The following is a 25,013-nucleotide window of genomic DNA, read 5'->3' as shown; positions in this document are numbered from 1 at the left end:
GCCGTTTTGGATCCCAGCCAAGTCATTCAGTTTAAAGCCGTCTCACTAAATTGGCCAGTCTGCTTCCAGAGTTTCCAGAGCTTCTCTTACCTTTTTTAGACAGGTGGATTCCATCCCTTCCTACTAGGCTACAATCATCAAAGTACAACTCATTGTCATAAAAGCCATTGTCTTAAACATCTTTTTGCCTGCCCAGTTCTGAGCTTTTCCTGGAACTTAGATGAGGCATTGGAGCTGAAGTTACAGTAGCCTTTTGTGGTCACACATGGAAGGCTGACTGCCTCAGTCTCCCAGCTGCATGCCCCAAGTTACCCCTGTACCAGAAGGAGGTGGGGAAGTCTTCTGTCATGAGCTTTATGCCTTTTTCATTCAGTTTACATTTGGGGGTCTTCTCCATAGTGGATTTTAAGGAACCCTTTTCCTATTCCAGCCTTTTACCCAGCTGGAAGACTCACGATATAATATTTTTAACATAAAACAATAAACATGGCTTAATCTGTGATAGATTCGACCTCAGCTGGCTTCTAGATGTCTGTTCAGCCTCATTTCCTCAACGGGACATTCATTCTCCCTCCTCCTCCTCCTCAACAGGACAGGGGGAGAATAGGATGAGAAAGTTCATGGGTCAAGATAAAGACAGAGTGATCATTTACTATTCACTGTCACAAAAACAAATTCAACTTGTGGAAGAAAAATTTATTGCCAATTAAAAATAGAGTAGGATGGAAAGAAAAAAGGCAAAACTAAAATTACCTTCCCCCTATGCCTCCCTTCTTCCCAGGCTCACTTTACTCCATCATTCCTGCATTTTCTACCTCCTCCCTCCCCAGACAGTACAAGGTGGGTGTGGGGGTTGCACTTAGGTAATAGAACTTTATCTGTGCTGCTTGTTTGTCTTCACACTGTTGCTCTGCCTCCAGCATGGTGTCCCTCTCATGGGATACAGTCCTTCATGGCTTCTTCTTGCAAGCTGCAGCTCTTCAAGTACTGCTCTAGCACAGGTCCTTTTCACGGGGTACAGTCCATTGGGAAAAAGCTGCCTCATGTGGGTCCCTACTGGGCCACAGTTCCTGTTTTGCCTATGGGCTCTCCATGGGCTGCAGCTTCCCTCAGCTCACAGCCACCTGCTCCAGCCTGGGGTCCTCCACAGGCTGCCATGTGGATATCTTGTCTGGTGTGTTTCTCCATGTGTTCCAGATAGATAACCTGGTCCACCATAGCTCACAATGGAATCTGCCATAGTGCCTAGAGTAGCTATCCCTCTCCTCCATTGACCTTGGTGTTTACAGAGCTGTTTCTCTTAAATTTTTCTTACTCTTTCTTGCAGCTGCAGCATAACATTTCTTAGCTTAAGTTTTCAGAGAGATGCCATGCCATCATTCTGGTGGTTTGGCTCAGCAGTGTTCTGCAGTGGCTCAATTTTGGAACTGGCTAGAACCAGCTGTTTCTGGCATGTTGGATTGAATTTCCAAGGAAAAAATGTTCATGTTTCAACTTTAGCAAGTCATATAGTAGTTTAATGTGGACTTATTCTGACTGTCTTCAAAACTGTCTTATTCAGCTGCTCTATGTGTTTCTTCATGCTGTTCACACCTGAATAATTTTGGGTCAGACAGAAGCTCAAAGTGAAAGCACCCTGTCTCTCTACTAAGTTCCAAATTTCTGTTTGCAGTGGTTTGAAAAAAAACTAGTTTGGGGTTGACACTATTCTGTTCTGTTCTGTTCTGTTCTGTTCTATTCTATTCTGTTCTATTCTGTTCTATTCTATTCTATTCTATTCTGTTCTGTTCTGTTCTGTTCTATTCTATTCTATTTGTGATCGTGTTGCTTATAGTTTGCAAATACTCAGTGGTCAAAATAGTCTGCAGGTACTGTCTGCCACATGTATTAAATAAATAAAAATTAGAGTAGGTGACCTTTCATAACAAATGAATTTTCACTGTTTCCTTATATAACCTCTTAGGCTGCATGGTTTGAAAAGTCATACAGGCAAAAGCCTCTTCGTATTGTAAACGTTTAGTTTCCCTTTAAATATTACCTTTTCGTCTACTCCTAGGCTCCCTTCCCACAGCTTTCAGTCAGCTAAAAAAAAGAACAACCTCACTTTTCTCCCCCCCATGTTTGCATTGAAATGTAGGTGGCAATTGATACAGATGAAACGTCAGAAAAGCTCCTGCCAGCCGAAGGAATTATTTGGCTATTTTTGCCTGTGTAATCCAGTGCATTGCTGTGTATACTCCTCATTTCCAGCCTTTGAAAAGCCTAGGCTCTAGCTGCATTCTCACAGATTAACCTAGAGAAGTATGAGGAGCAATACAATTAGTAAAATTGTATTTTAGCCTAGAATTTTGAACATGGCTTTTGATAGTCATTCAGTTTCCTTTTAGGAACAACATATTATTTGACCTGACTACATCACACTTCTTTTGCACGTATCTTTCTGCTGTTCAGCATGGAAGAAATCATTGTGGGGGAAGAGACTGATATGCCAAACAAATGATTGTGTTTATTTCTGACCCTTAAATATCCCCTTGAATATATAGTGAGTATATAGATGAGTACCTTTAACGTTTGCATTTCTGATTTAGCTGCATTTTCTGGAACCTTCTTTTCGATAACTGAAGGATGGGGCCAGAATACGAAGGATCGTTAGTGAATGCCTGGATTATTCAGCATGTTAGTCTCTTAGCATGTTAGTTAGGTTACAAAGGTTCTGACTTCTGCTCCTTGAGAGATTCCAGTTCCAGCCAATTTGGCATTTATACGTGAGGTGCATACATGTTGGCCTAGTATAAAGTAATCTTACAGATTAAATGATACTATCATTACAGAATATCTGTAGCTCATGAAATAAGAATTAACACTGAAATAAGGGTGTGGCTGTGAGTTGCAGCACTCTTCAACTTTTTCAGAATTCTATAACATATGTTAGAAAAAAACATTGCTTTTAAAAATTCTGGCCACTTGAATTCAGAAGTTTTCAAAAGCTGCTCTATTTTTGAGGTGCACTCAAGAGATCTGCCTTTTCTGAAAATTCTACACATCCAGATAATGTTCATGCAAAGAGGAGTTTTGCACAGAGAAATCTTTGTCCAGTTTGTTTGTTTGTTTGTTTTTTTAACTAAGATGTGCAGCAGTCCCCTAGGAATATATTCTGTCCTTCCAAATGAAATATCAACTTAGCTTCTTTTATTTTTGATGTTGCGTGTCCCAAGGTGTGCCATTCTCTCAGAGAAGAGGTTCTGGATGATAAAGCACATACCTGAATCAAAACACAAAACAGTGTAAGAACAAAGGAGTAGAATTCAAACTGTCTCCAATTAATTTAGAAAGAACTGTAAGAGCCTTCATCCAGCAACCTTGCACAGTTCCTTCCATGTACTTAGGAACAGAGCACTACATCATAAAGACAAGATCCTTCAAATTCACATTAAAGCCAATGACAGAATAAAGATTTCTGTATGATGCAGCTAAATTCAGTTGAAATTTTTCCGAAGTATTTTGATGAGAAGGAGAAGGGATCTGTTTACATGCAGGTTTTGGAGTAGCTTTGTTTTTTCATCCCTTTAAATAATTATGCTGTAAAAGTCCTAGTTTAGATATAACTTCTCATCCCAGTTAGGAGTTATAAGTGAAGAAGAGTTGCACAGAACCAGAGTATGATCAAATAGGAATTGATTTTTTTAAAAAAGCAAACAAAAAAGCAGGTTTCACTAAATAGCTGTAAGTCTAGCATCACTGAAACAACTTCTATAAGTTTGTGTTTTTATCCACCGTATGCGTGGTGTATGTTGCAAATTTAACTATTTGTATTTGAAAGATACTGAAAATCAAAACAGGTACTGATCCACTTTCCTGCAGTGGTCTGCAGAAGATGTAGCACAGAGAGTTAGAATTTGTGAAAGGCCCAGTACAGATTTGATTTTTTGTTGCTGTAGGCATCCTAGTTGTTGTGAGACCCAGCTTTCTGGAAGATGAGATACTTACCTGCAAAGAGCACTAGCAGGTACATTTTCAGAATGTGGGGGAAGTAGATTGAGAAGGTGAATGGAAATGGTAGCTTGATGGAGTATGTGCCAAAGGATTCAAAATAAGGCAGTGATACACAAATTGCAAATCCTGTAAAAACATGGTAAATCCTTAGTCTAAAGGAAGCAGAAGATCATCAAAAAAGCGTAATGAACAAGTCAGTTACCTTTTATATTTTATATATCTATACATATGTATATATATGTATTCGTATACATATGCATATTTTCTCCTTGAGTTCGGTTTTGTGGGTTAGGGGTGCTAATTGCTCTAAATACTAGAATTAATAAATATATTCTATTCACTAATAACTGCTCTCAGAAACAAGTGCTTTCAGTCTTCTCAGTGGGCAGAGTTCTTGGTGTAAGTATGATAACCTGCTAAGTGTGGCCTGAGCCAGTAAGGTCAGCCTCAGCCAGGGAAGAGCTTCGGAACTTGTTGTCTAGTATACTCAGTCTGGAAGGGAGGAATCCGTATGTCTTTTTTGAGAGTATCTTTCTGCTCTACTGAGACAAAAAGAACATTTTCCCATATTTTTAAAAAACAGAACCAAGCAAACAGAAAACCCCCAAAACCTACCAGACACACAGGCCCCAAACCCCAGATAGTCCCTATTAAAGAAAAAATAACAGTAAAGAGAGACAAAGGTGACATACAGGTTAATACTAAGGTACATGAACATTTTTGACAGCTTTGGCAACATATGAGGAACTGTGTTAAACATAAATGGCAGTTGAAGTGGTAACATTTTACTGAAGAATATTAAGGAAACAAGTGGTTGGTACCCTTCCCATCTCCTTACCTTTAGCCAGAACTGAAAGGGGATAAAGTAGGATGCATAGTGAGAAGTTGAGCCATGTTAGTGGTAGGTAGTATATGCCCATCCTTGCCAACATGTTGTAAGTGTACCTGCAATAAGAAAGCAGGTGAGTTCAGAGGAAATGATGATGTCTTCAGAATAAATATATACTATTGGAAAATTAAAAGGAATTGCAGAAGAGCTTGGTGCTGTCTGATTAAATTTCAGAGCAGCCAGCAAAGGTTTTTGTGCAGACTCCAGTGCCTGAAAGTAGATGATTTATGTTTTCAGAAGAGTTATCTGTGGTGCTACCTTAGAGAGACAGCAGGTAGATAGCAATAAAGCCCTCCAGACAGAAAGCTCTACCAGAAATCGGCATGATTTCATACTGCTCCATCAGAAAATGGATTTCAGATAGGAGTGTCGCAACCGAGAGGGGCAGGCAGAATGTCACTGTTGCTTGGGACTGAGACAATCCTAATTTATGACTGCTAAGCTAGCTGAATTATTGCTGGAGAAGGTTAAACAAGAAGGCAATTGCAAGTATATCACCTGTAATACATCTGCCCCTCTCCTGGACCTCAGTAGGAGTAGTAGGTCCAAAAAAAGCGGTTGTTCACCAGTGTATTGCAGATTTTTTTTTTTTTTTTACTGTGTCTGTTACTGTTGCTTATTGGGAGACCAGAGCACTTAGTACTTCAGTCTCCAAAAGTGACCTGATCTTGGTTTGATCTGAAAGTGGTACAGCAGCTCTCCAAACACTGGAGAAACAGGTCTGATTGCATTTTTGATCAGCTGACTTTCTGCACTGTGGGCTTGCTAGAGATGTGTAAATCTATTACCCAAGACTTTCTGAGAGATGAAACTAGTGTTAAACACACTTCCTGTATTCTCTTATTGATTAATTTGATTAATTTTGCATCATAAATGGACTGTAGAAGAGTGTGGTAGGCTGAAAATGGACCATAAAAAGGAAACAGCTACTCCCTCCCTATACAATTCCATGGCCTGTTATGGTATAAGATCAGAACTTGCTCTCAGTATATCACTAGCCATGATGCATAATAAATAGTCCTTCAGATAAATTTATGTCCCTGAAAGTTTATGTGGAAAAACTTGTAATACTTCAAGAGTAGTTGGCTAAGGGATGGGAGAGATCCCTGTGCACTTTTAGACATGAATACTTCTTTGAGATACTAGGAAGTGGCACAGTTGCTGTAAAATAAATCAGGTAAGAATTCTAAATTTGTATGAGTTGTACTATGGTTTATTTGAATTGGTCATTTGCTGCTATAGACCACAGTAGCTTTCCTGGTAAACAACTGCTGTTACTGCTGTGGTGTTTAACTGTTCTTTAGCAGGGGTAGAAAATAATGATGCATCAATGCTACTATTATGCACTGTCAGAACTTCACAGCCAATGTTGCTAATACTTTTGGCATTTCTCCAGCTGCACTGAACCCTTTCATTTCAGATTAGGTTCTATTGTTTTAGTTTTATGAACTTCAAAAAGAACCAGATGGAACTATAATCAAAACAATTAATACAAATAGCAGCCTATTGAAATGTATTTCAAAATACTCTGAAGCTGACGTAAAGTCTTTATCAATTCTCTCTGACACTTTCCTGTTTCAGATATCTTTTATAACAGAAGTTACCTTTGCTGCCTAAAACCATATTATTCAGTCAGTCCCCTAAGCAATATATTTAAATTAGCAGAAAGCCATTTCAGCAGAAAAAAAGAGTTCTGCTGCAATACGTAGGTTACTGTCAGAGCTGTGTCTTCTTAAAATGCTTCTTAATTCTGTGTGTACCTGCTCTTAGTCTACAAACTCAGGTGCATAGAGGCGTACATGACATAAGAGAAATATTTGTTGTTCTTGTGGTATGATATATGCTCTACTACACCAAAACTCTCAGTCTCCTGCAGCAGGAGCTCTTAGCTTTTTGGAAAGCATGGTGCAATTAACCCAGAATAGTCTTTCTGCCTTTGCAAGAAGTTCTGCTGGTGCTGCCTTACTGTGCTGTTGATCTTGGATCAAAGTGGATAAAAAAATAAAATAATAAAGCAACAGGATGGTAATGGCAACTGAGATGGTTTCAGTAATTGCTGTTCTCCAGAAGGTAGTTGTCGTTGCCTTCTAAATTTTTATTTAAAACATCAAAGGCTTTGAAGTACAAATGTTAAGTGCCAATGCATTACTCTATCTTACAGCTGTAAATTACTCTGCCTCTTAACCATGTGGATTTTTGTAAAAATCATTTAGGTAACTTTACAAGTTCAAGCTTTTATTTAAAAACGGATAATATGCTTTGCCAATTTTGAAACAATTAAATAAGCCTGCTGCACAATGGGGGTGGAGTTCTGCTGGCAAGAATAACCCCTTTTCCCCCCATGGTTTTGATGTTGATTCCTTACCTGACCACATCTAATAAATTCCAAAGGAAAAATAAAACACACACGACATATTTCCCTTGAACTTCTTCCTGACTGTTGATCACGACAAATAAAACAATTATTCTCTCAGTGATCTGAAAAGAAAAGAAAACTTTGATTTCAGGTAGCACCGTTTTACCTGTTGTTTCTGTGGCATTTTGGCAAAATAGGAGGCCACAAATGGATCCAGTTTCTTTACACAAAATCAGCAGTGAATATTTTGTTTCATGGCCTGTTTTTGTCCAAGGTCCTTCAGCAAAGAGAAGTGGACACTGCTGACTGTAGCATCAAAGACCTTTGTACATGTGGAAGTCAGCTTGCTAGCTTGGATGACTTGGGTTTGTAGCCAAGGAAACCTGTGGATGAGCCCACAGAGGTCATGGAAGCAAGGGCTACTCCTTGTGCACCTGACTACCTGGAGGGCTTGCAGGGCTAAGCTTCCTTGTTTGTAGGCTGTCTGGGAGGCAGTAGGATAGAGAGCCCTTCTTGGGGGGGTCATATGCCAGAAAGCACTTATCTTGCACTCCCAGATCCATTTTTCACATCTTGGAAATCTCTGTCCCAAGGAATCTCTTTCATGTAAGATTTGCAGAAAGAAGGAGGAAAAGTAGAATTCCTTATCTTTCTTTCCATCTTATTCTTGGTTACGGGGAGTGGGTTTAAGCTTTTCACTTTTCACTTATGTGAATGAATTGCCATAGTATTTATGTCCTAACATTTTTCTAGTAGTTGAACTTTATCCAACCCACAAATGAAAAGATAAAGTGGATTAAACAGGCAGTGTCTCCAGCTTAAAATAAATACTTTGGTAATGTTAAAACTCAAGAAATTAAAAACAAGTATGTCTTTTTGCAGCTTTCCTGACAACTTTTCTAACAGTATCCATGCCATGCCCTGTAAAGTAAATGTATCAGTACTGCCAAGAGTTGTCAAGCTGTCCCAGAACAGTAACAATTCACTCTGCTTTATGCACTGTTTGAAAGTGTTCAAGTAGAAAACAAGCACCTAAGCACTTGGTGTGAATTGATATAGCTTCATTGGGTTGGGTTTTTTTACCCAATGCCATGTCTTCCATAAGGTATATTAGTTGTAATGATTTCACAAGTTGAGATGTCAAGTCACTTAAAAGTTACAAAATGAAAGTTGTTTTTATAAGTGCTGTTATGCTTCATTGGTTTCCCCAGACTCCTACCTTAAACAAAGTAAGAATTTTGCCTCTCAGCAGGTTTGTGTGGTAGTTTTGCTATGTAATATTTACAGATTCCTACATGGACCATTCTGGCCACAAACTCTCTTTTTTCACAAGCCCCATCTGTCAGATAAAGCAGCTTTCACCTCACTACTCAGCAAAATTAAGTCAGAGAAATTTTTCATACAGAAAGAGAGCATGTCTATCCCCCAAGGATCTGGTTCCTCATCTTGGAAAGCACTGAGGGATCACAACAGCTAAAAACAGTTTTCCTGCTTCTCACCCTCCTACGACTGTCATCTTGTGCTGCTGATCCCATAGGTCCCTAACTGAGGAACTGCATTTAAAAAGGTCAGGTGTTGGTAGACTTCTGTATAGATGGCTCAGGAACAGAAAGTGAGAGCTAATATGTCCTGTGTTTGTACATTAATGCTGAGGAACATGGCAAAAACATGGGGGAACTGGAAGTATTGATGCAGATCTGAAACCACATAGAACAGATACAAGAAACATGACAGGGCAACCATCACAAGAAGGAAATCAAAACAAAGGTAAAAGCTGTGTGAGCACTGAGTGGGATTGTGTGGTGGAGAGAACAGATAAAATAGAATCTGAATTAAAATTGTTAGATGAAGAGTGATAAAGAATGCAGCATTGGTGGTGTGGGCATTTTGTTACAGACCCTAAAATCAGACTTGAGATGTGGAGAGAAAGTTCTGCGATATTATTAATGCAAGAGCTGTTTCAGGGAATTGCCACAGGTGGTTGTCCTAGAGACCAAGGGTTTTATCATGATAGTGAAAAGATGGACATGTTCTTAGATGTCGGAGCTGGAAGATATTCCAAATGGTCACTCACTTTCGAGAAAGTGGCTGGGTAGAAATGTGCTAGAAAACAGCATGGGATAAATGTTCAGGGTGTGATTCCATTTCAGTGAGAGAAGGGACAAGGAGTAGGAAGGTAGTTACCACATAAAACTCCAGTCTGAAACTTCACTTTTAAATGGATGTGTTCTGGCCAGTGAGGCAGAATGACTACGGAGACCCACAATTCAGCCTTATAATCTGGAAGAAGCTGTGGATTTTCTTCTCTCTCCAGGATGCAAGCAGAAGCATGAGGTAGTGACAACCACCTACCTGGGGCTCAGCAGATTTCCTCTGAGATTCATATTGGGAAAGGGGAGCAATGGAGGCATGCACATTACACATGATGGAACTCAGTAATCAGACTGTAAAGTATATTAAGCACCTGCAAGAGCAGGAAATTGGACATGGCACAAACTAATGACCTTGAGGTATTTTGTTCATGTCAGCTGCAGTCTCATCTGGCAAGCAATAGGCTGCACAAAGCAGCCACCAGACACTGAAACTGGAAGGGTGTGGCCTTGGTCTGCAGCACATCTGTGGGGCAGGACACAGAACTGGCTGCTCAGGACAATTGTGATGTTCCTGTGAGGACAGTCAGTGGCATCCTACCTCTTTTTCTGCGTAAATCAGGAGGTTGCCTGCCTACTTGCCTTTATTCTGTTTCCTTTCATAGCACTCTTAGCTTTAGGTAACCCACACAAATTGAAGGTAAATGCAGGGATTAGTCAAAGGCTGGGGGACATTTTCTGCAAGTGTAGAGGTGGGGTGCTTCTTGGAGAAGAGCAGTATACATTGATACTGTGTTGATATATGTACACGCATACATATCTGAATGCATATATACATGAAGTCATGCGCATTTATAAATACACACAGATAAAATGCATCTGCTGCTGCTCAGCCATGGATCATTTCCTGGATGGACATCTGTCCTTGCATGAAGGATGTGGTATTCTCTGTAGCTAATCTCTTGCTTTAAACTAAAAAAAAAATATAAAACACAAAACTACAAGTCCTATGTTTTCACATTCGTGAAAAGGAAGTATGTGCTAACATATCACAAAGCATAAATACAATGTTTTCAGTTTTCAATCCTTCTTAAAAATCAAATTGGAATTACCTTCCTTTTCTGACACTGATCTCTCATAGGATACAGCAAGTTCTGTAGAGTGATACAAATTTCTGCAAGGCAGACTGAGTTTTTTAATCAAGTAAGCAAAACAGCAAATTTGGCTAGAGAAAACAGCACATTCACTTCCATTTTTTAATAACCGTGACTGTACAATTTTGTACTCGGTACCTGAAATACTTACATACTTCTTCAATTTAGTGTATTAAAAAAAAAAAAAAATCAAACAAAAAAACAAACCCAAAAAACCAAACAAACAAACAAACCCCCCCCCCAAAAAAACCCAAAAAAACCCCACAACCAAAAGTAACAAAAAAGAAAGTGAGAAAAGTGCCGCAAAATATTTAAAGTTAAAAAATTATATTTTTATCACAAAACCATAGCACATTGCTTTTAGTTTGGTAAATCCAATCTGTTTGCACAGGATGAAGAACTGCTCTTTGTTTCACAAAAACACCAGTCTTTTCTTAGACCATTCCTCTCTCCTTTCTGTGGCACCAGTCCTGTTAGCCTTTATTCCCTAGCCAGACGAACACATTTCATTACCTTCTGTTTTGGTGGCAGCAGTGACATGAGACGTGTTCTCCTGCCGTCCTCCAGTTACTGAAAATGTAAATGGCCTGAGAGAAATCCCTTTTCATGAGCTCTGTGACCACACCTGCCTCACCTTACCGCAGTACATCCATCACACAGGACTCATCTTTCTTTCATGGTGTGACTCGGCCTTGACCTCCCTTGCTCTTCTCAGGTGCCTGGTGGCCTGAGAGTTTGTCCCTCAATGAGTTTTTCCAAAAGACTCCTCTGAGTTTGTTTTTCCACTATCTATATCGTGTATCTCAAAGTGTTTTTCTTAAATGCTACTGAACCACATCAAATGCAATACTAGGCAGAAATCTTTCACTCCAAGGATTCATTTACATCTTGTATTTGCAATAATGCCTACAGAACAACCTGCCACCACGGGGCCTTTTCACAGCTTGTTTTATTTAATGTTGATTTGTACCTCCACCCATGTGCTTCCCTGAAATTGCCTGAGCCAGCTGTTCTCTCATTCCAGTGATCACCCAAGCTGAACTTCACTGTGGATGTGCATGCCTGTTATGAGAGATGCATGCAGGGGTATGTTTTAAGCTCAGAGTCGGAATAAGTGATGGGAGCACAGAACCAGGCAGCCACTATCAAATTCTTGCACCTTTATCAGTGTCCTGACTGTGCAGCAGTCTAGTAAGCTGCAGCAAGGTAAACGCCTCTTAACTAACTGCCCTTCCCTAGTTCTTTGTGGAAAATATACTTTTTTTTTCTTCCTGAGAGGCAGTGAAGAAAGTGTGATGAGGCATGTGGGAGTAGTGTTGGCACACACTCTCAGCAAAAGTGGTTAACCCACAAGACAGCAGAGTCTCCACCAAAGAGCTTACACGTCTTGTTTGGGCAGCATGAGACTGCTGCTATCATCAAGAGAAGAGAGTTGTTCACGGTGAGAGTGCAGTTGGGGAAAGAACCAAGTAAGGATCCAAAACTATATTTGGAGTGAGGTGAACACTGAGAGTCACAGTGCCATATGGTTCCCTCAGCCGCCTCTCCATGCTGCCCAGGAGACCACTGCACTAACTGCACTGCCCAAGAAAGGTCACGGTTTTCTTGCTCAGAAAATACATTTTATACTAATGTCATTTGTGGCAACAGAAAACTGTTTGTGCAGGCTTCCCTGATCTCTACCTTGTGTAAGTCTGCCTAGGAAAGAAACAGACTATGTCAGGGTTAGGGAATGTGTAAACTCTGCCACGACAAGGCTTGCTTTAATGATTAAGAGCAGGCTGCTCTTCTTTCCAAGACATGTGAGATTTGTTACAGGTCATACTACACAGGGGTCTTCTTTCTCCCCTAGATTAGGATCTAAGCATGTGGATTTAGGCAGGGAAAAGCAGTTATTTGCATTTTGATTGATTTGCTGCCATACTTAGGGGGCAGTGTAAAGAGCAGAGATCTGTATTAGTCAATTAGTTCATTAGTTATTTAGACAATTAGTTAATGGAGATTTGAAAAGAGGAACATCTTCACCCATGAATATGTCATTTGACAAAAATGGGATATCCAGAAAACTAAAAACATAACTAACTACTCTTTGGTCTTCTACCTTCTGACTGCTGAGAGAAATATGAGTTTCACCGTTATTCAAATACTAAGGATTGAAAAGGTTTGAAGGTAAATTCAAGTAATCATTTTGCTTTTTCCAATGCATTAAGAAAAAAATATCAAAACCTGAGATTAGCACCCAAAAGAAAAAAAAATAGAATGGCAAGGAAAACGTCACAGTATCGTCTTACTTTCTGCTATGGCATGTGATGTTTTGGCTGTTTTTTTGCCTGCAGCTGAACCTATGACAAACTACTAGGGGAAAAAGACCAGTCTGGTTAAACAGAGAACTTACTGAAAGTAAGGGAAAAAGAAAAGAGTGTATCACCTCTGGAAGGAGGGGAAGTTTACTTGGAGGGACTACAGGGTTGCTGGATGATTATGTAGGGAGAAACTTAGATAGCTCAAGCTCCCCTGGAGTTTAATTTGATCACTGCAATTGGCCACTGACCAACTTCTGCTGGTGGCCACTCATCTGGAAATTTTCTGGGTCTGTACTGGGGACCAAGCATGGGGTACTCAATATTCAGTTTCACTCAAAAAAAAAATTTTTAAAAAAATTGACAGGACAGTTCTTTCCCAATCAGCCCAGTTCTGAGGAAGAAATTCCTGCATTAGTGAACTAACAGCAAACCAGGCTGCCTGAGGAAGGGTGGAGGTGCAAGATTCAGGGTAGTTCAGCCTGGGCATGTCCCCAGGGGCAGTCATGGCTGACCTGTGTCAGTCATGAAAGAAGAGTCTTGAGAATGAACTTACCTGCAAAAACCTGGGAAGGAGGCGGCTTTTGTCAATGCCAATGAGGATGTGTAGGATCTCCAATACAGATAACAGCTGGCAAAGGCGCATTACAAGTCCTATGGAGTGAAACGTGTCAGCCAATGAATCTACAGACAAAATTAAGAGGAAGATTAGAGGATGGTTATAAAAACGTCTGAAACAACTACTGAGTTTGCTTTTACACTAGCATCACTGGAGATGACAAGAAACAAATTTCACACAGTACCAAACTTCTGGGTAGCAGAAGAAAATCTTCAGGGAATGGAGGAGGCAATCCGCTCTGTGTGTGTGGCTCTGACAGAGAGGCAGGAAGCTGAGAAAAGAATCCCTATACTTAATGCATGGCCAAACACTGTGCAGGATGTGTTGGTTTAGAGATACTGTTTTAGGGTATTTCAAAATAGGAGAAAATGTTGAGGAAATGCATGAGGAATTTCTAAACACTAGGAGATGTTGAGTTCCTGCCTGTATCTGCACTGCCAAAAACAAGTAGTCCAGAAAGTAGGCATTTTATGGACAACTGTCCACCATTATAAGTAATTTTAAGTTTCCAGCCACTAGTTTTCTATTTTTGTGTCTTAATCCCAGGCAACAGAAAGAAAAATGTATTGCATGTTTTTAGAGATAGAGTCATGTGCAATAACCACAAAGATAGTCTCTCCTGGTTGCTTCAGTAAGATTAATATTTGCCATAATGACTGAACCTAGTAACATTTAGATCTATGTCTAATTCAAAGGTTACCAGCATGCCACTGAATATTAAAGTTCATTAGCAAAACAAGAGCTTCATTCATATGACAAGGGTAGAAGACAGGCACAAATAATTTGTTCAGCCTTTTTAATGGAGTGTCTTTCTGATTGAATTACAGTCCCTGGTATTGGACATACACATGTTCAGAATCTTAATTTTATCCCTAATTTGACATTTCTGTGTGTCTGTCACTGTTGCTTAAAATGTTCAAGGAAAATGGAGAAGGACCCTTACCTTTTCCAAATGTCATGAACCTGATGATCATATTTGTAAATATCCAAGAATGTCCACAGAACTGCATTAAGTCATACACAAACAGGTACATGTTCATGGTAAATCTGTGGAAAATGAAAATAATAAGCTATATGACTTACAACATTATAAGAAATTGCACCCTCTTTTGACATTTAATACATCAAAGGAAAAGAGCTGAAATTGAGAGCTGCCCTGCCAAGAAGGACTTGGGGGTGCTGGTGGAGGAAGGGCTGGACATGACCCAGCCATGGGCACTCACAGCCCAGAAAGCCAAACATGTCCTGGGCAGCATCCAGAGCACCGTGGGCAGCAGGGCCAGGGAGGGAATTCTGCCTCTCTGCTCTGGTGAGACCCCACCTGCAGTGCTGCATCCAGCTCTGGGGTCCCAGCACAGGAAGGACATTGATTTCTTGGAGTGAGTGTAGAGGAGGGTCAACAAGATAATCAGAGGGATCAAAGGCTTCTCTTATGAGGAAGGGCTGAGAGAATTTGGGTTGTTCAGCCTGGAGAAGAGAAAGTTTCAGGATGACCTAATTGTGGCCTTCAGTTCCTGAAGCAAGTGTAAAAAGGTGGACACTTTTGACAGGAGCATGCAGTGACAGGACAAGGGAGAATGCCCTCAGACTGAAAGAGGGCAGGGTAAGATTAGATATTAAGGAAGGAGTCTTTACTGTGAAGGTGGTGAGGCAGTGGCACAGGTTCCCCATCCCTGGCAGTGTTCAAAGGCCACAAGAGGGATGGCATTCTGCGCAACCTGGACTAGTGAAAGGTGTCCCTGCCCATGGCAGGGGTGTTGGAACTAGATGAAGCTGAGTGGAACTTAACAATTCTTAATTTTTAAGACAGTTAACAGTTCCTAATTCTTAATGTCCCTTCCAACCCAAACTATTCTTAGATTCTGTGAAATATAAACAGATCAGTGAAAACTGTGTGTATCTCTCAGAGGTCCCAGGACAGAACTCTGTCTAATGGATTAAAGGCTCCCTTTGTTGCTATACTTAGGATATGCCCAGAAAAATTTTCAGAGTTCCCACCAATCATTAGGGTGATCTGTGGCCATAAAGTGAAAGTTGTGCCTCCAGAGGAAGAAGTATCTGAACAAAGACACTCCATTAATTTCTGGATTCAAGATCATTTAGTAAACAGAGTCTTCTCCTATGGGAAAAGACTAACTTTTGCAGTTATTCTTACCTAATTTTCATGGACAGTCTGTCTTTTTGCAAGACTTCATAAGCTCTGGATATACCTAATTTCCCATAATTGTAGTTTTATCTGGTCCATTCTGAAAAGAGAAGTTTACCTGTCATCCAGATGTAAGACTGCTTTTTAGGAAATTAACTTGTTAATTTTGTACTAGAATTTACCTCCTGTGTTGAACCTATTAATTTCCTGCCCTAGTAAGTAGTATTCTCTTCAAGTTGTGCCTTGGTCCTGTGTGTTCTTGTGGTATGTCTCTGCCAAAAAACCTCACTTCCTTTATATCTGTATATTAACAAATGGAATAAATTTCTCTGTTCAAAAATATCTAAATTTGATAAATGCCTATACTTCATTCCTAGCATTGATTGGACCGTAAGTAACAATACAGTTATTTAAATTGATCTAGATAAACTGATCTTCTAATTTTTTATTGTAGGTAAATCCTAGGGACGTCATAAAAAGTCGTCTTCCTCTCTTCCAGTTATGTAGGATGATAGCTATTCACACCATCACTTCTAAAAGCACAAAAAGATTTGTGGGAATAAAGTATTTCTCAAAAGACATCATTGTCCTTTGATACCGTGAAAATAAGATGTATAAGGACCCAAACAAAGGAATCTATTCCATATATATCTTCCTTTTGGGAAAAGTAGGATACGTCTGAATTGATCTAAAGTCCAGTCAGATCAATTAATATTTAACCCAAATTCCATCTGTTTCATTACTGAATGACACTTTGTTCCATCTTGTGGTAAGAGGTTGGGAAACTATATATTAAAAAAAGACAAAAAATTAAGAACATTGTTCTATGTTAAGAAACAGCCTTATTACTGGATGGTTAGAAATTACTGTATGGAAGTTACAGGAACAGACATGAAAATCTTGAGGCTTTCCAGTCAGCAGCCCCACCACTCTCTTTGGTCTGATATGGCTGTGTGGGCTTCACACTGGATGCAAGCTGAGAATATGGTTTCTCACTTCTGGAGTTTAGTTTGCTACATCTGTCTGTCATCCTCAGAGCCTGTCTTTCAGTGATTTCGTTGTATTTTCCAAACTCTTCCTGCATTGGCTGGCTACAAAACTGTTGTTTTTGCAATTCTTAAGGTACTTAATCTTGACTAAACAGGGAGTAACATTTGTAAACACAGCCTCACATTGGTGTTTTGGCAGTGTGGCAGCTGTTGCATGTTAGAACACATCATCTTTAAAATATACCAGTGACTGCTGAAATGTGTACAGACTATTGACATTAATGGAGGGCTCCATGTTCCCCAAAGAGTGTAGAGATGCGGTGCTGGGCAGTGTGCCAGTGTTACATGGCAGACAGATACTACCCCAGAGCTGTGAGCAGCACAGTTCCCTCCCTTGCTGAAACTCTCCACTGTGAAGAAACAGCCCTGATCTGAGAATGCATCACAGTTTTTCAGCCTACTTTGTTAATCCCTGCACAAAAAATGCCTAAGACCAAACAAAAGCTTATCACAGAAGTGAAGAAATCTGAAGAGACTGAAAGATGATTTCAGTGTGATAAGAGGAAGCTTAAATGCAACTTTTCACCAAGGTCCTTCTCATCCAAAGCCTGACCTCTGTACCCATAGAAACAGAGATCGGCTGAAGATATTTCCCTGTCCCAACAGCTCTCTGTCACAACACAAAATTCAGGGATGGGCTTCTGTGTGAAATGTGAAGGGCAGAAGAGGTGGTATTTATTTAGATTCCCTGCTCCCATCAGTTCACAGCCGGGATGACTTCACATTTCACTCCCAGTACCTGCTTCTGCAGCACTGTTGCAAACAAAACACAGACTATCCATCAGGTAGTGGTTCAGTCCCTGAGGCTGCCTCAGACTTTCTGGCTAGTCTTCCAAACCTCAGTTTGCCACCCTGGTGCCTGACCTGCTGCCACATCACTTCCTTGCTGTGTGATTTGCTTTAAGTTTCAAGTTTCTTTCATTTGAAGGCATTGCAGGGGGAGGGTGGTCACAGCACTCTGACTGCATTGATGATAGAAGAAAGAAGCAAATGTAGATCTTGCAGGAGATAGACCCAGAAGACTGCACTTACTGTCTGCTGTTTTAATTTTCAGTTTCATCTTATTTACTGTGGCTGATTTTATGCCAAATACATTGAAATGCTAGGGATGCACTTATCATATGTAATATCAACCTCGCTTAGCAGAAAACTTATCTGCTTTCTTTGTGGGCTCAAAACCCGGAAAACTAGATGAAATATAAGAAATGTCAGAACTAGCACACACAGCAAAGATTTTATCATTCTAGTTGCAAAGCCTGATGTCTTTCCTTGGGCAGAAATTTCACAAAGTGTAACTGTTGCATTTTATTATTATTATTACAAAGGTGTTCGGTGTGTCTCTGTGGTAATTATCATCCAAGGCAAGCATGGAGGTGGGTGCTCTCAGTGTCTTAAGGGTGGCCAGGACTATGCTCCCCCATGAGCTAAGGGGTCAGCACAGCAAAGGCACCCAGATCAGGTCAGCCCTTGCCCCATTTATGTGTCCCTTGCAGGGTGCCAGAACGAAGGCCACACTCCAGTTGTTTTCAGGGTTGTCCCACATGGAGGGTCCCACCCAGGCCTGCATGCACAGAGCACTTCCCTGCCCCTCAGGACTCCTGTGCTCGCCGCCTTCCCATGTGCCTGTGCTGGCTGACCACACATGAGGAACCAGCCCTCATGCTGAAACCAGAGAGCAATGTTCCTTTTTTTTTTTTTTTTTCCCCTCCACAGGCAAGATCTGCTAGAAAATTCCCTCTGCGGACATGGTTTCCTTCTAAGTCACATTAAGTCATGTTGGTCTGAATTTCTGTGTCTTCCCCTTCCCACCTGTGACACGCTGCAAGCCCTGTATTTCAGGAAGAAGAGAGCTGCTGAGTACAGCTGCTGTACTTTTCTCCCACACTCACATCCCACCCACTGTTTTTTCCCCTTTCCTTTTTGCATTTGAGCGGTCTGTGTCAGCTGCACTCAAATATTACCTGTTGCAGGGGTCAGATTGCGGCTGCTGCTGCTCCTGAGCTTTCTCCTTTTTCCTCTCTGCAGCTAACAGCTGTTTGTTGGGAGATCACTCCTCCTCTTTCCTCTTACCCCACCCCACGACGTCACCATATGTAGCACTAAGCAGGAACAGCACTGCACTTCCTGAGAAAGAAGTTTTTAAACGCAAATATCTCCACTGCATTTGCCCTGACCTTCAGCCCAGCTGAGCCCAACCTAGCGCAACCTACCCTACCCTAATCTAAGCTAACCTAAATTCGTTTCTTGCTGTTGTACCAGTAAGCTAGCCTGTAAATCCCACTAACTTTGTTTCTTAACCCAGAGCAATGTTTTGTAAGATTACTGGAGGGAAGAAATGCAAAATCATAATGCTTCTTTTATGCTTAAATCATCAGCACTACAGCAATGCTATCAACTCTATCAAATGATAAGGATGGATGGGAGCACAGTAAAAAAAGAGAACTTTAAATTATTTCAGATAGAGGAAAGAATTTTCCACTTACTAAATGTGTGGGTTTTCATGCCCCTGTGAAATATGGACACTACTTGCAGTGTGAAAATATGTGTTCATCCTAGTTTACTTCTGCCCGAGGTGTCTGGGATATCTCAGCATAAATCAGATGAAGAATGCCTTAACTTATTTGTCAGCTCCCTTTGGCTAAAAGTAAGTTTCACCACAGGCATTCATGTTGAAATCACACCCCATCCTGCAGTGAGATTTGAATTTGACGCTGTGTGTGCAGTGTGAGGAGCACACTGAGCATGTAATAAGCATAGGATATTATGTGTAGGTATAAAACGCTGGAGGATAAAATGTCCTTACTGGGTCTCATCCCTATTGCAAGTGGCCCTGAGGTCCTGGCAGGACCATGCCTGTGGTGTCCTGAAGAGGTGCGAAATGCCTTCCTGGCTAGTGAATGATTTCCTAGCAGGCATAGTTGGACACCGTGTTTTCCATGGTCATGTCTCCCACCTGAAACCTGAGCACAAGGGTCCTACAGTCATTACGACTGGCTTTCCTGCCATGTGGCAGCTTACTTTCCCTGCTCCAGAATCATCTTTTCTAGGCTAAAGAATTTCTTTCTTTCTCTGGAGGAAATAACGTATCAGTGTTAAATACAGGGTTAAGCAATTAAACATACCGCTGTTGAAAGGCTTAGCTGAGCTCTTGCAAACAGCCTTCATACTGCCCGCCTCTGGTAGGGCAGCTGGAGTAACCAATGCTGCCAGGAGTGGAGCTCACCACTATAACCACTGTAACAAAATCCAGGAGCAGAAAGAACAGTTGCTTTTCAAATAGTTAAAAGCAACAAAAGTTCAAATAGCTGTGTGATGTGCGAAACACTTGTTGGCTCATAGAGGTGGCAAGGTGTCTGGGGGAGCGGTTTGACGCCGGCCCAATGCCAGGCACCCACCCATGAGCTGCTTACTCACTCTCCTCTGCAGCTGGAGAGAGGAGAGAAAATTTAGTGAAGGGTTCATGGGTTGAGATAAGGACTGGGAGAGATCCCTCAGCAAATACCATCATGGGCAAAACAGGCGCAGCTTAGAGGTATGAACTTACTTCTAACAAATGAGAGCAGGATAAAGACAAATAAAACAAACCCATAAGAAACCACCTTCCCCCACCCCTCTCTCCTTGCCAGCTCTACCTCCTACCCCATCGGCACAAGGAGACAGGGAACGGGTGTTACGGTCGGTTGATCACCCGTGGCTTCTCCTGCTGCTCAGGGAGAGGAGCCATTCCCCTCCTGCACATTCCCCTCCTATCCTAGGGTCCCTCCCATGGGATACAGTTCACTGAGAACTTCTCCAACCTGGCTCCATCTCATGAGCAACAGCTCCCTGCAAACTGCAGCAGCATGAGTGTGTCCCACAGGCAATACTCCTCCCAAAACTGCTGTGATGTGGTTCACTCTTCCATGGGGTGCAGTCCTTCAGGAACAGGCTGCTCCAGACTAGGAGCAGGGCCCCCTCTCCACAGGGCTTCCCACGGAATCACAGCCTCCTCCAAGGTATCTGCCTGCCCCGGAATGGGGCTTTTCTATGGGCTGTGGGTGGGTCTCTGCATTCTTGTGGAACTCTGTGAGATGCAGGAGCACAGCTACTTCACCATGGGCTGCAGAAGAATCTCAGCTCTGGTGCCCGGAGCATCTCCTTCCCCTCCTTCTGCACTCACCTTGGTGTCTGCAGAGTTGTTCCTGTCACTTGTTCTCACTCCGCTCTTCTCTGGCCACAGTTACAACTGCACAACAGTTTTTGTTTTGATTTCTTCTTAAACCTGTTATCACAGGGGCATTACCACCATTTCTAATTGGCCCAACTTTAGTCAGCAGTGAATCATCTTTGGAGCCACCATGGATTGGCTCTGCCAAACATGGGGTAAGCTTCTGGCAGCTTCTCACAGAAGCCACCCATATAGCCCCTTCAGTACCAAAGACCCAGGCCATGCAAACCCAATACACAAAGGCACCAGCATGGCCTTGCAAGCTGGATTCCACTTTGGGGTGGTCGCCACCCCTGGCACATCCTGGTAAGGAGGCAGGAGCAGCCAGGGCAGGTGCATCTGACTGGTGCTGGGGAGGTGCTGCCCGCCACTGTAGCATTTTGAGGGCTTTACTTTGGCAGCAGTGTAGCTCTAGAGTCAATGCTCATTCATGGCTGAAAAAAAATCTGGGATGATGGCATGCGAAAGGAGTGATGTTGTCCTCCAAAAGGAATGATGTTGGTGCCTACTCCATGATGAGGAATGAGGCATGGCAAGGGGCAATGAATAGAAAATCCACTTTAAAGGTGTACTTCTGACCTGAACTCTAATGCTCTTATTAACCCACACATTTGAGTGGCAATGCACTGCAGGGATGGAGCCAAGGGCCTTGTAGTTGATCTGGCTAATCAGACCTAATGCTGGGCCTTAGTAGAAAAGAATCCTTCTCTAAATGCAAGAGTTTTTTCTGCACACAACTTTCATTTGAAAACACATATGAGGTCTCTTTAGCTGTGTGATTTTCAGTGGTGTGTTTGTACTTAGCTGAATATTAGAAAGTAACAGGTAACAGCTTTTATTAGACTAGATACAGGTGGGGGCACTTCTTGGCACATAGAGTTTGAGAAAGGCTTTTTGGCTTAAAGCAATTAACACATTTGTATGATGCAAAGACATTAAGAGGAAAAGAAATACTACATAACACTGTTGAAACACATGTTAACTGGATATGGGAACAAGAGAGTAAATCATGGAAAAAGATCTGCCTTTTTATTTTTGGAAAAAGAACTTTCTTCTCCACTCCAGCTGTTCTCTTGCAGACTAACTTCTGTTTAGAAACTACTTACCAGCATCAAAAAAATATTTGTATATTACTGCTGCCATCTCTTAAAACAAGCTTTATGACTGTTCTGTTTATGAGGTTAAGACCAAGTCTCCCAGGTTTTTCAAAACTGTAGTAGTTTGAAGGCAAAACAAATGAGAGGCTCCAAGTCAGAGATACAATTTAATAGGAAAAAAAGGAAAAAAAGTAAAATAAAATAGATGCAATAATACAAAAGACCACTGACAGAGTCAGAATACAACCTGAGCGTAGTGATGGAAGCAGTCCAGATGAGGTGGTCTTCCTGAAGCAGTGATCTTGTAGAAAGGTCTGGTAGCTCGGGTCCTCTGGGAATCCAGTGGGTAAGCGCCCCTCTGGTGTTTAGAGTCTCAGCTTATATCCAGGCTGGAATGCTTGGTTTCTCCCTCTGGGCGGAGCATCTCACAATGGGATGATGAGTCATGTGATAAGGCCTGATGGGCCCATTAACAGGAGGTAGTCCAGGAGGGGGTTATCTGTGAGCTGTGTAGCAAAGGTGCTGATGGGCCCATTAACAGAAGATAAGCCAGAGTGGAGGAGGCAGGGAGCACTGCCTCACCTGGTTTCAACAGTTCTTGAAGATGGTGATAGAATATACTTCAACCCAGGACAAAAATCTAAACAGGTTGTAATTGCATTTGGTTTCCCTGCTTTATAACGTAGGGAAAACACATTCTGTCTGGGCATGGTGCTTGCGTCAAGAATCTTTGCAAGGGGATGCTTTATGTAGGAAGTTAATGGCAATCCTGAAATGCTTCATGTGATGTGGAAAAAATTTCATTCTCTTCAAACAGGAAACATCACCAGGCTAAAATATCTGTTCCTCTTATGCACAGCTTTTGTTTCCAAATCCTTGCTATAAAACTAATATGCAGATGTGCTTTTAAGAAAAGAAATCATATGTCTTAAAATTAATTTTCAATGTTCCTGTTAACGTTATGTGTCCCTTCCTCCATTATTAGATTTTTTGGCTATGTGAATTCAAGCCTGTGTTGGTCAGTTGGTCATACTATTTTAAGCACGGGTAAATCACTTCTCTGAAATGTGTGTTTAACTGTAAGTACTCACACCCATGCTATTCGCCTCAGTAAAAGTAACAGTAAACCCTGGGCTGCCTGGGCTAATGTGGTACTGCACTGGCCACTCTTACTTCTCACAAGCAGGTGGAGTTATTTGCACAGTGCTGGATGATGTTTGTGTTGTATGACCATGGCTGCTAGGGATGAAAGGAAGGCTGCGTGGATGCAGCAGGGGAAGCAGTCATCTCCACTGCAAGCAAGTAATAGGGAAACATGTCAGTGTTTTTGTCTGTACTCTCAAGCCAGGCAAAAGAGGAAGCAGCAGCCGTGCCATCTTCACACCTCGTACACCCAAGAGATTTTATAAATTCAGCAGAGACCCCAGCTTGCAAACAGGTCCTGCCTCACCAGAGCTGACTTGCTGGTGTCATCTAGCAGAGCAAGTTACACCAAAGTTCCTGGCTGCTTTAGGATGAGAAGTGCTGTACTGGGGGAGCAAGCATTGTGCCACAAGGGTGCACCAAATAGATACACAGCTGGCAGGGGAGTTAGCTTTACAATTTCATTGAGGTGAAAAATGACGTTTGGAAATGCTTTTGGAGAAAAAAGATGATCCCGGCCAGCCTATTCAACTTGTTCATCCTTTTGCATTTTTCCATCTTTCCCATCCAGACCTCCCAAAATGTCACTTGGAGAAGAGTGACAGCCTTACCCTCCTTACTTGTCAGTTGCTGTGAGTCTCTGAGGAAGCAGGTCATATGGCCTCTAGATTGACCTGTGTACTTGTAACCAGCCCCACAGCTCTGTGGGAGTATGCTGATTCAGGGGATTCATTATTTTCAAGCACTAGTTTCAAGCACTGATTTCAAGCATTCAGGCTACAATATTACCCTGATCCCCAGGCTGAGGTAAACACTAGAAAGCTACTGACTAACTTCTCTGCAGAGGATAAAAATGTAAACCATAGTGTTTCTGTAGCACATCTTAATCATGTTTTTCATTAAAACCTTTCCACATGGAAGCAACTTATTTTTATGATGCAAAGGATGACTTTTGTAGGCTGATCAGTATGACCTGGTTTTCCTGTTCATAAGGAATCTGAATCTGCATATTCAGGGACAATATAATCTGGTCTTTTAGGGTCACAATTTCTTACAATTTATTTTTCTTCCAGGGAGCAGTATAAATAGCATCTCTCATTTTCCGTTAAAAATACCTGGCCTTTATCACATCCTTCCTTCTCATTCCCAGCCAGCCTCTTTCCAGCAACATGGGAAATCCACAGGTCTTGCTTCAGAGGCAGTATTTAATAACTAAATATTAAAAACATACCCAGTTTTGAAATGAGTCATGTTCCTACAGTGTCTGTGCCTCCTAATTCACTGCTCTCGGTTTCACTGCTGGATGAGACCCACAAACCCATCAAATATGTTACTACGATCATAAAGAGGAATTACTGCTAGATGGGCTGGGAGATTTCCGTTTCATTTAAGTGTTAGTCCTCACCAAGTCTCTCATAACGGAAGTTGTGATGATAGATTCTGACATTTTCTAGGAATTTAATGGTTTGCAGAAAAACTGAACTGTGGGAAACTGGGAAGGAGAGGGAGATGTGCCCTATTTTTCTTTAAAAAAGAACCCAACCAAACAAAAAAAAATAAAAACAAACCAAGAAGAAAAAAGAGAAAGCAAACTGTTTAATATCTTGAACTACTTCTAATGACCAGTAATCATGTCCAGCATAAATCCTTTGAAAATACAAATGACAGTAGCTCTGACAGGATTTAATACTTGTCACAAAGACAACATCGTGAGCTCTATGGCAGGCAGCAGGAACTTATTTTTAATTATTAAAATATTATATTCACAAGAAAAAGGCTGTTATGGCCAATGCAAGCTTTTCCCAAAAAGTGGAGACCACATCAGAATACAACTCAGTCCAAAGAGACTTGAAAAGAAAGTATATTAATTGCTTAAAGAGAGAGCAGTATTTTGAAAAATAGTTGAAGTTGCACAGGCTTTATTACTTTGTTGAAAAAAAGCTTTCTCTTGTATATAAATATGTCTGTCT

At 41.4% G+C, this 25,013-nt stretch overlaps 2 protein-coding genes across 3 annotated transcripts in view; one reads left to right on the top strand and one right to left on the bottom strand.

Moving 5' to 3' along the window:
- Nucleotides 1-25,013, top strand: part of FOCAD (focadhesin) — a 170,857-nt gene that overhangs the window by 119,111 nt on the left and 26,733 nt on the right. The gene's annotated exons all lie outside the window — the stretch shown is intronic.
- HACD4 (3-hydroxyacyl-CoA dehydratase 4) lies at nucleotides 644-18,640 on the bottom strand. Its single transcript, XM_066180778.1, has 7 exons — nucleotides 18,558-18,640; nucleotides 14,345-14,448; nucleotides 13,339-13,466; nucleotides 7,248-7,360; nucleotides 4,832-4,938; nucleotides 3,988-4,119; nucleotides 644-3,262 (listed from the first exon to the last, which is right to left on the bottom strand). The coding sequence occupies exons 2-7, from the start codon at nucleotides 14,439-14,441 to the stop codon at nucleotides 3,180-3,182; spliced, it is 660 nt and encodes a 219-aa protein (XP_066036875.1). The 5' UTR covers nucleotides 14,442-14,448; nucleotides 18,558-18,640; the 3' UTR covers nucleotides 644-3,179.

Source organism: Chamaea fasciata, unplaced genomic scaffold (assembly GCF_029207755.1).
Source record: "Chamaea fasciata isolate MVZ Bird 193981 ecotype frontalis unplaced genomic scaffold, bChaFas1.0.hap1 SCAF_4, whole genome shotgun sequence".
NCBI classification, from domain to species: Eukaryota; Metazoa; Chordata; class Aves; order Passeriformes; family Sylviidae; genus Chamaea; species Chamaea fasciata.
The sequence above is the reverse complement of the archived record's forward strand: the minus strand, read 5'-3'. Positions and strand labels throughout refer to the sequence as shown.